At 35.4% G+C, this 16,258-nt stretch overlaps 1 protein-coding gene across 2 annotated transcripts in view; it reads right to left on the minus strand.

The window, feature by feature from the left end:
• Positions 1-16,258, minus strand: part of SLC9C1 (solute carrier family 9 member C1) — an 89,694-nt gene that overhangs the window by 57,276 nt on the left and 16,160 nt on the right. For both annotated transcript variants that reach the window (XM_049628170.1, XM_049628169.1), the window contains exons 7-11: positions 13,188-13,287; positions 7,467-7,610; positions 6,074-6,248; positions 2,494-2,575; positions 184-350 (exon numbers count right to left, since the gene is read on the minus strand). In XM_049628170.1, the coding sequence (XP_049484127.1) occupies positions 184-350; positions 2,494-2,575; positions 6,074-6,248; positions 7,467-7,610; positions 13,188-13,287 (668 nt within the window). The remainder of the gene's footprint in view (positions 1-183; positions 351-2,493; positions 2,576-6,073; positions 6,249-7,466; positions 7,611-13,187; positions 13,288-16,258) is intronic.

The raw sequence follows: 16,258 nt of genomic DNA on the forward strand, positions 1-16,258 counted from the left end.
CCCCACAATGATCACAAAATTCCCTAAGATCCCCTTCTTACTATTATGACAGTGAGCCCCCAGTACAACTTCTGTATTGCAAGTATTAAAAATTGTGAATTAATATTTACAACATTTATACTTACTTAACATAATTAGTTATATCTGCTTTGAAAGAATCAACAAAAGATACTATTTGCTTACTGCATATGGGTTTTGAAGGACAATTGCTTTCTCAACCATATTCCAATCTGCATTAGCAAGATCTTTGTCAAATTTGAGTGCAGAAGCTGCAGATTTGGTTAGCTCTTGAAAGTGTTGAAATGTACAATAAAGAGATTTATATTTTGTTGATGTGACGTCATGAAGACCTTTGATACAAAGAACATGTTTTATCAATAATAAAGATGCCACCATTTTGAATATGGATTATAAGTTTCCCTTTGTATTTTTGATTTAAGTTAAAGACTCAGCATATATTGTTTAATAATGGGAACCCTGACAATTTTAAGCTTTTCTACTTTCATACTCCTCAAAAACACTGAGGTACATAATGGTAGCAGTAATAGTTAATAATTATCGAGTGCTTAACATATGCTGAAAAACACATCTCAGCACCTTGAATGTATTGTCTCTGATTACCTTACCCACCTTTTAAGGTAAGTCCCTTTTCCCAGTTTGATAGATGAGGAGACAGAAGAGAAGAGGTGTGATGATTAATTTTATGTGTCAACTTGACTGGGTTACAAGATAACCAGATATTTGGTGTGTCTGTGAAGGTGTTTCTGGGTAAGAATAATATTTAACTTGGTAGACTTGAGCAAAGCCGATTGACCTCTTCAATGCAGGCAGGCCTCATCAAAACCATTGGAGGCCTGAACAGAACAAAAGAAAATTCATTCTCTCTGCCTCATAGTCTTTGAGTTGGGACTCAGTCCTTTCCTGCCTTCACAATTTGGACAGGAACTTACACTATTGGTTTTCCTGGTTCTCAGACCTTTGGACTGTAGATCTTGGGGCTTCTCAGCTTCCATAATCATGTGAGCCAACTTCTTATTGTAAATCTCTTTATAAATATATGATATATACATATAATATCATATACAGAATAGATGACATATACATATATATGTGAGATATAGGAGATATATATCTACACATTCATATATCTGTACTTCTGACATATACATCCTGACATATACATCTCATATATATGTACATATATACAAATATACAGACTATATGTAAATATACATATATGCAAGAGATACACATGTAGGAGGTATTGATATAGATATATACATATATATACAGAGTATATATACATATACAATCTACCCTACTAAATATAATATTGTATATATTTATATGATAAGTGTTTGATATGTATTTGTCTCCAGACCTCATTAAGGTTTGAAGGACTCTCAATATTAAGCACAAATTCCTTTTTATGAGCCATAGACGTTTCCTTGGAAAGCAATGATGTTCTGTAAGCAAATGTTCACTGCTCTTAGTGCAAGTAAACATACTCCACAATAAGAATGTTAAGTTTATTTAGCTACTAAGTAGAACATATGATGCTCTTTGCAAAACTTTCCCTCTTTAATCTTTTCTTTCCAATTTACTATGTTAAGGCTCAGAGAATTTAAAAAAGTAAAGAGAAAAGATTTTGTTACAAATACAAGGAAGGAATGCAGATTGGGTAATGAAATACCATTCATAAAGATGGACTCTCAGATTGATTAAAAATGCCATTAGAGGGGCACCTGGGTGGCTCAGTTGGTTAAGCCTTGGCTTAGGTCATGATCTCACAGTTTCATGAGTTGGAGTCCTGTGTCCGGCTCTGTGCTGATAGCACAGAACCTTCTTGGGATTCTCTCTCTCCCTCTTTGTCTGCCCATCTCTCACTCATTCTCTCTGTCTCTCTCTGTCTCTCTGTCTCTCCCTCTCCCTCTCCCTCTCCCTCTCTTCCTTCCTCTCTCTCTCTTAAATTAAAAAACGAATTGCCATTAGAGTGAAAACGCTGTGTGCAATGGGAAGGGTGATAGAGCAGTTGAGAATATAATGGATTAAAACATCAGAGCCATTTTTTTTTTCTAGGTTTTCAACTGCCACATGAATTTTTAACTCTCTAGATCTCGACTTTTCAATTGTTAAAAAGTAGGGGATGAAAACGGACATATTGCATAATGCAGTTGCTTCCTAAAATTGCTATTTCTGCTTTAATGCTCTTCAGCCCACAATCAGTTATCCACAGAAGTAGAGTTAACCATATAATTACACTTACTTGCTTAAAACCAGCCAAGAAATTCCTTTTGCTGACAGTGTGGAGCCTGCTTGGGATTCTCTCTCCCTCCCTCTCCCTCCCCTCCTTTCTCTCTCCCTCTCTCTCTCTCTCTCTCTCTCTGACTTCCCTTCCCCTACTTGAGCTCTCTTTCAAAACAAATAAACATTTTAAAAAATGTTATTAGAAAATGTTTCTCTTCACTCAGAATAGTAATTAGTAGGGCTTACCTAGTTTAGTAACTGCCATTGGCAAAATAAATCTATTGACAATCAAGGTAACTAAGCAAACTGACACTCCATGAAATAATACCTAGAGTAGAAAGAAAAATACAAAGTAAGTAATCATGACAATTTCATGCACTATATTCTATATTTGCTAATGTAAGTTAAACCAGGCTGTATTAAGTCAATAAATGCTCATAGTAGAGAAGAATATGAATGTCAGGCATGATGAAAGTACTCTGGGTATTCTCTATCTCCCTGCATAGATTTTATTCATGCTTTTGGAACCAAATCAATACTCAGGACACATGATCTGACAAGTAAACAAATACTTATGGAGACATTGGGAACATAAAAAGCTTGTCCTTAAATTTCACTGCTGCACTTCTTGGGCCTTGGGAATATGCTTGTACTTTATCAGTTCTTATTCACTACACATGCCACCATGTGCATAACCATGAAGTTCTGTGTTCAACACTACCAGGCACCTCTGTATCAAATAATTCTCCTCATCTGGGGTAAGAGAAGAGCTCGGGGGTCTTGCTATGTTTGCTTACCTCATGTTTTGCCTCTCTGCCATCCCGTCATTGTCAGGAGGGAGGGGCAATTAATATCTCTGGTGCCACTAGATTTTTTTTCTCTGCTTATACTCCCAGTTGGAACAATACTTTTCAATCTAAGACCGCACACTTCTGTTGACTTACATAACTCTAATTTCCAGAACTTATGTCATACCCCCAGCCTTTCCTTTTTTTGTGGCTACAGATGGAGGTTAGAGACAGAGCGTGAAACCACACCAGAGACTCTCCAGGTGGCATATTAGAATCATGAGGAAACTTTAAAATACTGGTGCCCAAGATGCTCCCACTGAATATTCTGATTTATACGAGGGTGGAGCCCACACATTAGTAATTAGAAAAACTGAGGTATGATGTACATACATTGAAATGTACTTGTTTACCATTTGATAAATTTTGACATTGTATACACCCACATAACCTTCAATCCTATCAAGATGTAAAATATTCTTATATCCCGCCCCCCCCCCCAAATATCTCTAGTTCTCCTTGCCAATCAATCCCCTACTCCATAGGAGGTCTGATTTCTATTTCTATAGATAAGAACTACCAATTCTAAAACCTTCATGTAAATTGAACATTATGTTTCTCATTGTAGTTTTAATTTGCACTTCCCTAAAGAAGTGATGTTGAGCATTTTTAATGTGCTTAGTGGTAGATATAGCTTTCTTTGTGAAGTATCTGTTTATCTCTTATGCCTGTTTTAAAAAATTAGGCTGTTTTTCGTTTATTATAAAATTGTATAAAATTTGAAAACTGTATTCGATCACTTCATATATTTTAACCAGTTTTATAGTTGTTTACTATAGGAAATAAGTCTGATATCCACTATTCATCATGGCCGTGGCCAGAATTCCACACGCACTGATAATTTTCTAAAAGTTCCTGAAGCACTCTAAAGTGCGTCCAAAATTGAGGATCACTAAGTTCGTTAATTTAATAGTAATAAAAGTTAATTTCTATATAGTAAGCATAGAGCACGATATATCAGGCTTATTTAATCCTCACAACAGTTCTGTGAAGTGAATACCAATATTGTCCAATTGCACAGATGGGAAATTTAGGCACTGTCACTTAGCCAAGGTCAATAAACTTGTGAGTAGTAGACACAAGATTAAGTTATTTTTAACCTTTACTCTAGTGCTGCTTTGTGACTATTAAAAAGTATTAAAAGGTTAGCTATAGGGTTCAGCCAAATTAAATGAAGTGTTACTTTCTTTTCAACTAGTTACTACTCTAGTGAGGGCATCTCACTAAATGATTTTATTTACTAAGGTTTTATCTCAAAGCATTATAATCATCAACATAGCTCATATTTATTGTACATTTACTATATGCTAAACAATGTATTAAGTATTTTATGTACATTTTCTATTTCTCATACTAACCCTTTGAGATAGTGGTGTGCTAGAGCTGGTTTTTCCCAGTTCATGAGAGCTGATCATTAAATTTTCAGGAAGTTATTGAGCTGATTGATGTTCTCTTAGTGAGAGTGATTACACAATGGAAATTGGCAAATACTACAAATTAGGACTCCCTCTGACCCCTAAAAAAGTTATTTGTAAACATTTGCTAAAACAACCATTGGTATTATTATCTTTTAATTTTTTTAATGTTTATTTATTCTTGAGGGGGATGGGGGCAGTGTGACAGAGGGACATTGAATCCGAAGCAGGCTCCAGGCTCTGAGCTGTCAGCACAGAGCCCGACACGGGGCTTGAACTCACAAAGCTGTGAGATCCGTGACCTGAGCCGAAGTTGGACACCCAACTGACTGAGCCACCCACGTGCCTCAACCATTGGTATTAAGTCCCTTTTAGAATGATGAAACGGACATGTGCAATGAGGTAGGAATTAAATAACTTGGTGATGGTGATACAGCAAATAGCAGTCAACTAGAAATTTCAGAACCCAGATCTGTGCACGATGTCTACCATTGAACTGGTCAATATGTATGGTAAGGAACTGACCTTGATTCTTTAGGCATGTGTATATAGGTTAAAAAGGAGGAGAAGGTCATGGGATAGTAGATAGTTTTGGTTTTAAAAGAAGTGTTTGAATGCTTAATTTTTTAATGTTTGGACTATTATCTAATTAGACATACAAATATTCCCTGGATGCTCTTTCCTTTATATTTGGAATTTATGTGTAAAAGAAAACAAAGACAAAAACAAAAAACACCACAATGGAAGTATTAGATGCTTGTGATATCCGCACAGGAAATTTCTTACAGAGCTCCTTGTAATGATCTTACCTTGAAATAAGGTAGAGGGAGAGTCAAGCCCATTATGTTCTGTTAGGTAGAGTTTGGGGCAACTGTAAGTGAAAAGGTAACTTCACTTGACAATTAAAATGTTCTGATTCCTAACATTACTAAATGTGGCTTCACAAAGTTACAGAAAGCAATAGAGCCAATAATAAGCAGGTTTCTGCTTTTCTCGAATGGTTATTAGGAGTAAGTAAAAATAAAAACACTTATTAGGTACATACTGTGTTTCAGGTACTATTTTAAATTATTTATAAGTATTTTTTAGGTTCATTTATTTATTGGAGAGACACCGAGAGAAAGCGTGTGTGCTTGTGCACATGGGGAAGGGGCAGAGAGAGAGGAAGAGAGAACCCCAAGCAAGCTCCATGCTGTGAGTACAGAGCCGTACACAGGGCTCGATCCCATGACCATGAGATCATGACCTGAACCAAAATTAAGTGTTAGATGCTTTATCAACTGAGCCCCCAGGCATTCCTTAAATTATTTATAAGTTTTAATTCCTTTAACCTTTGTAATAAACCTATTTTAAGAGTGTAATGAAAGGATTTAGGAATTCCTAAGCCAGAATGTTCCCCAGGAAGAGGAATGTTGCCAGGTGTTCTTCCTCTATCCAATCTTGGCATCATGGCTAGATCACTCCCACAGTCCAAGTGGCATGAGCTACCTCACTACTAAAATATATTTTAAGTACACAGCAACAGTATTCATAATATGTGAAAAAAAAATCATTTATCTTTACTTGAGATTTTTCCCTCTCAGTTCCAAGAGGAAGGTCAGAGTAGGCAAGGAGAAGAGCCATGTTTATATTAGGTGTTCCTTTCATTTCACTCCAGATCATTATGAACGCCCAACGCCAGCTGAACCCATGACCAAGTCGAGACAAAAGAGGGCTCATTAATAGAAAAACCAGAAGTCTAGAAGACAAAAGAGATTTTTAAAAGTTATTGTTGCCATAGATATTTTCACCACTACCCCCATTTCATTCTATTCTACTCCAATATATTCCCTGTGGAATACCAACTCTCAAACAAATGAGCCATATTTCACACACTGTTAGCATGGCACCAGAAAAAAAAAAAAAGGCAGAAGGGCATTTCATGGAGAGATACAAGAGTATGGCATTATTCTCTTCATTTATTTCTGTTAGGTTTCTAGAAGGTTAATTCCACATCACCCTTGAGTGGCATTTCTTGAGGTAGAAAAGAAAAAGTTAGAGATGCTTTGTTGATATATTTTATTCTGGATCCCAAAAAGAAATAAAAGCAAATCTAATGAGTGAGAAGTGAAGGGAAAAAGTGCCCTCCTTTTTTTTTTTTCCTTTGTAGATTTTAATCTTGCTGAATCTATCTAATATTGGCCAATTCATTTTTATTTTTTTCTTTTAATCGCACATCTCCTACATTTTACACTAGTTGTATCTCATAATTTCGGACTCATTTCTATTTATTTGGCACTAGCCAACTGATGTCAACTCCCTATTAATTTTCCTAGATGGAAGCAGCATGTTAACAACACTAGTGATGGAGATTGAAGAATCCTGAGACTGCAGTGATGGTGGTTGTTCCTCCTCTGTGTCACCTCCTCTTCCCTTACAAGGGCAAGGGCAGACTCTTTCCCACCTCTTATCATTGAAAGAGAGCTACAAAAATTATTTAGGCAAAAAGGACATTTACAAAGAAGATATTCTTATGATTGTTAAAAAGCTATTTCTAACTATAATTTAATCACAACAGGAAATTATTTGTTATATAATATTAGGCAAACTAAAGCAACATAGAATTTTTATTTAAGATCAGTGTTGAACTTTATGAAACCTCATCGGAAAAATAACATTGGATGAAATATACCAAATGTTAATAGCAGTTGTCTCTAGGTAGTAAAATTATGAAAGGTTTTTTTCATTCTATTTATCAAAAATTTTATAAAGTGCTTAGATTGCTTTGAAATTCAGTTAAAACCGGAATTAATACAGTTACAAAAAACACTAAAACACTAATTTGCTAGTGATTCCTTGGCAAATTTAAAAGGCAATTCTTCATATTCATGCTAAGGCATGAAACATTTCTATTTAAAAAATCTCTTTGGGTTTAGTCAATGCCTTATAAATAGAAAAATTCAAATGAAATTCTTACCTTAAAACAATAAGTGTGAAATAGATATTTAATGAATAATATATATCAGAAAATGATATATATAAATATGTATGTGCAGGAATTAGAAGTCCAGTGAAGGTAAACACCATAAGAAAAGCAACAAATGATAGACAATTCCAGAATCTGCATTTTCAGAAAAAAATGTAGTTAATTATAGTTAACTAATCTAACACATTTATCACAAGGCTTATCTATGTGAGGCATTGTGCTAGGCCTAGTCAAAAACATAAAAACAGGGCACCTGGGTGGCTCAGTCAGTTGAACGTCCAATTTTGGTTCAAGTCATGATCTCATGGCTTGTGAGCTTGAGCCCTCTATTGGGCTCACTGCTGTCAGTGCAGAGCCCGATTCAGATCCTCCCTCCCCTCTGTCTGTGCCCCCTCAAAAATAAATGAAACATTAAAATAATAATAATAATAAGAAGAAGAAGAAGAAGAAGAAGAAGAAAAAGAAAAAGAAGAAGAAAATAAAGGTAATTAATGCATTTACCTACACACTCAAGGGGCTTATAATTTAACTGGGAAGAGAGGAGCACTCAGACAAGTAAATAAATAATTCTAAAGCAACTTTAATCAGTTTACACTACAGGTAAATTAGTGTCTTTCTTTTGGATTGATTTTGAAAACATGTTTTGGTTGTAGTTGTACTATTTGACAGAATTTATTCGGGCATTATGGTTCATGTAGCTTGAGAATACTGATTGTGAACTCCTTGTATCATTGGAAAGAGCTAAAATCATTTATCTTTAAAAAAAATACTAAACTGCCAGTCTGCTTTACACAATGATAGGATGAAGGCTTGTCCTAAAATCTAGCTAGTCCTTGGAAGATGTAAATTAATCCTTTATTCTAATGAGTGCCCTTTGTAGATTTTCCACTGGGGATTTGTGAGCATGTGTACATTCTATGAATTTTATGTATTCAATGTCACAATATTATATTCATAAAAAAATAAATTGAAAAGATTAGAAGGGTACATGAATACCATTTTATGAGATGAAGGTAGCTTGGTTTAACCATATGCTACCCTTTAAAGATAATGATTATTTTTTCTCCAGGACTCCTGATTGGCCAAAAAACAAATTCAGTATAAAAATTAAATCTTTCCCTGTTACATTAATAAGAATTTTCAGGGGTGCCTGGGTGGCTCAGTCAGTTAAGCGTCTGACTTCAGCTCAGATCATGATCTCACGGTTTGTGAATTCAAGCCCCACACTGGGCTGTGCACTGATGGTGCAAAGCCTGCTTGGGATTTTCTCTCTCTCTCCCCCTCTCTCTCTGCCCCTTCTACTCTCTCTTTCTCTCTCAAAATAAATAAATAAACTTAAAAAAATAAGAATTTTCAGTTTTGAACTATATTTAAGAACCACAAATACCTAGGCATTATTAGAGAAAAATTCAATATAAAACATCCTATATTAGGAAATGTTAAGTCAAAACATTCAAAATACTTTCTTTATGACTGAATTTAGGCTAATTACTCTAGGCTGTGACCAGCATTCAAATCACCAAGGAGGAAGTCAAACTTTCACTCTTTGCAGATGACATGATACTTTAGGTGGAAAACCCAAAAGACTCCATCAAGAAACTGCTAGAACTGATACCTAAATTCAGCAAAGTCACAGGATATAAAATTAACATACAGAAATCGGTTGCATTTCTATACACCAATTAATGAAACAGCAGAAAGAGAAATCAGGGATCAATCCCATTTACAATTGCACCAAAAGCCATAAAATACCTAGGAATAAATCCAACCAAAGAGGTAAAAAAATCTATACACTGAAACTATAGAAAGCTTATGAAAGAAATTGAAGAAGACACAAAGAAATGGAAAAATATTCAATGCTCATGGATTGGAAGAACAAATATTGTTAAAATATCGATACTATCCAAAGCAACTTATGTATTCAAAGCAATCCCTATCAGAATAACACCTGCACTCTTCACAGAGCTAGAACAAACAATTCTAAAATTTGTATGGAACCAGAAAAGACCCCAGATAGCCAAAGTAATGTTGAAAAAGAAAGCCAAAGCTGGAGGCATCACAATTCTGGACTCAAGCTGTATTACAAAACTGTAATCATCAAGACAGTATGGCACTGGCTAAAAAACAGACACTCAGATCAATGGAACAGAATAGAGGACCCAGAAATAGACCCACAGATGTATTGCCAACTAATCTTTGACAAAGCTGGAAATAATATCCAATGGATAAAAGACAATCTCTTCAGCAAAAAGTGTTGTGAAAACTGGACAGCTCCATACAGAAGAATGAACCTGGAGTACTCTCTTACACCAGACACAAAAATAAACTCAAAATGGATGAAAGACCTAAACATAGGACAAGAAGCCATCAAAATCTTAGAGGAGAAAGCAGATAAGAACCTTTTTGACCTTAGCTGCAGCAACTTCTTACTTGACATGTCTCTGGAGGCAAGGGAAACAAAAGCAAAAATGAACTATTGGAACCTCATCAAGATAAAAAGCTTTTGCACAGTGAAGGAAACAATCAGCCAAACTAAGAGGCAACCAAGAGAATGAGAGAAGATATTTTCAAATGACATATCAGATAAAGGGTTAGTATCCAAAATCTATAAAGAACTTATCAAACTCAACACCCAAAAAGCCAAATAACCCAGTGAAGAAATGGGCATAAGATATGAATAGACACTTTTCCAAAGAAGACATCCAGATGGCTAACAGACACATGAAAAAATGCTCATCCTTCATCAGCAAATAGAAATCAAAACCACGATGAGATACTACCTCACACCTGTCAGAATGGCTAAAATTAACTCAGGCAGCAACAGATGTTGGCAAGGATGAGGATAAAGAGGACACCTTTATCCACCTATTCTACCACTGTTCATGGAATGCAAACTGGTGTAGCCACCCTGGAAAACAGTATGGAGATTCCTCAAAAATTAAAAGTAGAACTATCCAACAAACCAACAATTGTACTACTAGGTATTTATCCAAAGGATATAAAAATGCTTATTCAAAGGGGCACATGCACCCCAATGTTTACAGCAGTACTATCAACAATAGTCAAATTGTAGAAAGAGACCAAATGTCCATCTACTGATGAATGGACAAAGAAATAGTGGTATATATGTACAATGGAATATTACTCAGCAATCAAAAATAATGAAATCTTGCCATTTGCAACAATGTGGATGGAACTAGAGTGTATAATGTTAAGTGAAAGAAGTCAGTCAGAGAAAGACAAATAAAAATATTATTTTATTCATATGGGGAATTTAAGAAACAAAATAGATGAACATAGGGGAAGAAAAGCAAAAATAAGATTAAAACAGAGAGAGAGACAAACCATTAAAGACTCTTAAGTACAGAGAACAAACTGAGGGTTGCTCTCAAGTGTTGGGTAGGGGAATGGGCTAAATGGATGATGGATATTAAGAAGGGCACTTGTTGGGATGAGCACTGGGTGTTATATGTAAGTGATGAATCACTAAATTCTACTCCTGAAACCATTATTACACTACATGTTAACTAACTGGGATTTAAATTTTGAAAATTAATTTTAAAAAGGTAAAAAAAAAAACAAATAAAAAAATTTTTAAAAAGACTTTACCTATTACCAAAAGAGATGAGAAGTTATTAGGTGGTTTTAAACAAAAGAAATGATTTGGGTAAGAAGGAAGTGAGGTGGATGAAGATCAGTAAAAGGTCATAAGATTGACACAGTGTAGTGTCAGCCTATTTGCAGAACTGTTCAAATCTGGGTCCTAGAGGCTGTAAGCTGAAAACATGGGAGATGATGATCCCCTTGTCTTGGAGAGTCGCAAGGCCCTGCAGCAGATTGTTGTAGAATATAGGAGGATTTGCTATTGTCATCTTAGGTTTTTACTGTCTTGGAGAGTAGGACCTGACACATGTCATATTTTTGACAGTAAGATTCTTAACATTGAGATTATGATGTGCTCATTTATATGACCATGTACGTGGGTGGCTGAAGCAGGGGGGCTGAACAGGCTCATAGGAAGAGAGGAGGTCCAGGAACTGAAAGGTGGAATAGAAGGATCAACTGTGTGGGTATTAACTGAAATCACTGAGAATGGTGATGGGGTAATGGTGCTGGAGAGTCACAGTGAGAGGACGGTCAATATCTTCACGAAATGGAGAGTGTGATTCAGGGATCTAGACATAACTACAGTCAAGAGAGTGGCAGAGAGTAAAATCTGATGGCATGAGCTTCAAAACTGGGTTCTTCTCGGGAAGAATGAGAAAGTGTGATCTAGAAATGACTTTAAGGTATAGAAAGATCACCAGCCTCAACTCTAGGCTCAGTAGTACCCAGGATGTGGGTGAGAAAAACAACTTCTAAAGGAAGCAAGGGAGTAAATGCCTTCAGGGGAGATCCAGCATTTAGTTAGAGCAAAAAGGTGAAGGGAGACTTCAGAATCACTTCCCAAAATCAGATTTAAAACATGTAACATTTTTATTTCTTCCTACAATAATTAATTGTGGCCCAAGTAATTCTGCCTAGGTGTTGGTACAATTGGCTTCCTTTGTAATTGACATGAAATTTCAGTAAAGAGTTCCAAAATTCTATTAAGATTCTATACTTTCAAACTTCTGACTTCTGAGTTTATTCTATCTTCTATAACATCCTGCAAAACTCCAAAAATCATTGATTATGTTCAGGGCCTCTTTTACTCTATGTTGTCATTGTGCGAGTTAAGTCAAGTTCTCAGCCTGTGTGTTGTATCATTACAGAAAGCACCCTTCTAGCAGGCTGGCACAAATTCCACTCTCCCCTAAGCTGGATGCCCTTGAGCAGGGCACAATTTGTAAATTTGTACATATGGCCATATTTTCTTTTATAACACTGCCAATCCTCTTCAAATGCCCTAGCTTTATCTTTTAATTTGCTTTGCATGCCATCTCTTCATTGTCCTTAAAATATTGGTCTTCTAGCAGCAGCGCCAGGCTGAGCCATATTGGAGCTTGAAGCAAAAGGAACTATCAGTAGTCTTGTTCTAATATTTCTTTAAAATGTTTACATTTTCACCAGGGTTTTTTTGCATTAATTTCTTTTTTTTCAAAAATAATGCATTAAAATTTAATTAAAAATTTTAAAAAATGTTTATTTATTTTTGAGAAAGAGAGACAGATTGTGAGCAGGGGAGGGGCAGAGAGAGAGGGGGACACAGAATCTGAAGCAGGCTCCAGGCTCTGAGCTGTCAGCACAGATCAGACACAGGGCTTGGACCCATGAACTTTGAGATCATGACTTGAGCCGAAGAAAGACGCTTAACTGACTGAGCCACCCAGGCGCCCCCAAAAAGTATTGCATTAAAAGATTATTTATCTTGATTACTGAGTCTTTTGGCACCTTCTTAAATTTTGTGCCTGTGATGAGTGTCTCGCTTGCCTTACCTTAGTCCTCGCCTTGTCTAGTGGGATTATACTGGGAATTACCGAGTAGATGGTCAGAGACTTGAGAGAATTAGGGGGAAAATAGAGCCAACATGAACTCAGGTAAGGTTACAAATTTTGCCTAAAATTAGAGGATTAGAAGACACAAGCAATAGAGTTTCTAGGAAAGGTTTTTATTGAGTAGTTTTCAAGTCAATATCTTACTTTGATAGATATGTAGATATAGATATAGCTATTATTACAATATTATAGCGGCCAATGCATGAAAAAATATGAAAATATGCTAGCTACTCACTCTAGAAGAAGTGCTTCAACTCCTGGTTTAAAACTGGTAGAATTTAAAAAAAGTCCCATAATGGCCAGGGTAAATATTCCAGACATTCCAACTAGTTCACCTATTTTAAAAAGAAATAAATATAAAGTATTAATTTAAGATCAACAGTGGTACAAATTTTGCTCAAGATGAAAATATCAGATATCTTGATAGTATAGTAACTTTATAGAGAGGCTACCCTACTTGGTTTCAACTGGATTATATTGCAGGTTATTACCACCACCTATTGTCCTTCTTCCTCCTCAGATTCACACCCAGCTGTATTGTGGCGTCTAACATTCTTGCACAGTTTTGGCTTCAGATCATTGCCAACAATTTGAAGCTCATAAAACTCTTTTACTGTGTTCTCGTGCAGCCAAAGCACCCTCTACAGGAGTCATGTTTTTAGAGGGGCTCTGGAGGGATAAAATGGAAGTGAGCAAATGGGTTTTTTGGACTAGCCCACTTCATATGCTGTCTTTCTTGGGAGACAGTAGGAGATAGAAATGGTTTGACTTTGTGGCAGGACTAAGGGAGTCAAACTGGTAGAAACCCAATAAGGATATACTTCCCCAGTTTAATTTTGTTTGGGTGCATTTACTGTGTGAGAATGAAAAGCATGAAAAACTGGAATATTCTTAAAAGTAGCTGTAGTAGAGTTATATTCCCCCTTGCAATATGAAAGTAGCATATTATCAATGTAAAAAATCCAAATAATATGGTACAGTATAGAGATTATATATATATATATATATGTGTGTGTGTGTGTGTGTGTGTGTGTGTGTATTTTTTTAATTTTAATTTTTTTTAAAGAGGACCCATAATTCAATGACCCAGGCTTCAGGTCCAGATCATCCCCAACTTATGCAAGTTTGACTTACAATTTTTTGACTTTACAATGGTGTGAAAGCAGTATGCATCCAGTAGAAATGGTACTTCAAATTTTGAATATTGATTTTTTTTTTCTCAGTCTAGCATAACCTCTTGTGATGCTGGGCAGTGGCAGTGAGCTGCAGCTCCCAATCAGCCAGGCGATCATGAGGGCGAACAACCAATACACTTACAACCATTCTGGTTTTCTCTTTGAGTCAGCACTCAATAAATTACATGAGATCTACTTTATCATAGAATAGACTTTGTGTGAGATGATTTGCCCAACTGTAGACTAATGTAAATGTTCTGAGCAGGTTTAAGGTAGACTGGGCTAAGCTATGATGTTCAGTAGGTTAGATATACTAAATGCATTTTTGACTTACGAAATTTTCAACTTACGATGGGTTTATTAACACATAGGCCCACTCTAAGTCAAGCAGGATAGGTATAATTTTAACAAAAAATTTATTGGAATTTCTATAATGGAGAGGACTACATTTTCTCAGAAGAAATAATTTGATAAGCTAGTTGAGAATAGAGAATGAGACCCAAAAAGGAGCTTCAAGTATTAAAGGATACTTGCTGAATTACAATACTGGACACAAGTGGTAAAAATTAAGCAGGAAACGTGGAAAAGTGAGATTAAAGGTAGCTGTCAGGTTTTATAAAATCATGAATTACATAATGTAACTTCCCTTATGAGCTTCCTTGTCCCCATCTTCAGTAAAATTTACTAAGAACCAAAAACATCTATATATTTAAAAGGAGGTAGCAGAGATCATGAGGAGCTAACCTACAAAATTTTTCAGAAATCATGAGGAGATAGATCTTTGGGTGCTCAGAGGCTAAAGAACTGGGAATTTAAGATAATTGGATCAAGATCTTTGAGAGCAGTGGAGTGAGTTCCCAGTGAACACTCACCATGGCATACATCAAGCATACATGCACACAAAGTCACACAGTAAAAAAAGCTATAATGAGATTGTACAGTAATAGAGTTCTGTAACTAGTTTCTTTTTTCCACTTACTGTTTAGCAGACTCTGTTCTAGTTAATAAATAAAAATAAAAATAAAAATTAAAATTTGTTTTAATAGTAAAGAGTATTGTGGATATTCCACCTTTATCATATTGCCATTACTTGTCAATTGCCAGGTGTATTTGGATCAGTTATTTTCCCTTCCATCTCTTTGGCTTACTTTACATTACTTTGTTACAACAGTTGTATTTTAATTACTGGTGGCTTGTTAAATATTTAATACCTACCTAATAGAGAAAGTTCTCCACTTTTTTTTTAAGCTATCTTGTCTATTCTCACATTTAGTATTTCCAGATGATATTTCAAATTGTTTTGTAAAATTTCAACCCCCCCCCTCAAATTTCTATTATTTAATTCGGACTGTAATACATTTTAATTTTATGAAATTGGTATCATTATCACACTACCGAGTCTTTCCCTTCCAGAGATGGAAAATTACAAGTTTTATATTCTTTAGTTTAGTCCTGGCTAGAAATGGTACCTTAAGCCAGGAACTAACACTTTGGTTAGTCAGTTTTGAATTATAAAAGAAGAGGAAAATGTGGACATGGGCACTTTGAGGAGATCAAGTCCTGGACTAGTTATTGTAATTTATTAGGTAACAGTGACACCTGGAAAATATTTATAGGGAATATCTTGAAGATACTAATAATATGAACATTAAGCCAGGTTGGAGTGAAAGTCCTTTTACATTAGATTTATATTTCCTCTGTACCTTGTTTTCAGGAAATTCTGTCCTAGAAGTTTTCTTTCTAAAATATTTATAGAGACATTTTAGCTCTAAAAGTTTATAATTATTTTGGGGGGTATAACCCTTAACCTTGAGGCTATGCTCACTTACTAATTAATGTTAGAGAAAAATTATATTTTCTGGAATATATTTTTGTAGAAATTTAGGTATCCACAATTAAAGTAGTACGTGATGAATGTATCTGTACTGGCTGTTCCCTAGATGTCTATTAATTCATTAATATGATTCTATAAACTCACTTGGTTATAATTGGCTTTAATCTCCTGATTAGTTAGGAAGCCTCAAGATCCTATATTCTACCTTTCCTTCCTCAGACATGAAAATAATGACTCTTGTTAGTCTAGCAATTCTAAAAAGATTTTCTCTGTTTCAGTTTATTCCAATTTTATATT

This window comes from Panthera uncia, chromosome C2 (assembly GCF_023721935.1).
Source record: "Panthera uncia isolate 11264 chromosome C2, Puncia_PCG_1.0, whole genome shotgun sequence".
NCBI lineage: Eukaryota > Metazoa > Chordata > Mammalia > Carnivora > Felidae > Panthera > Panthera uncia.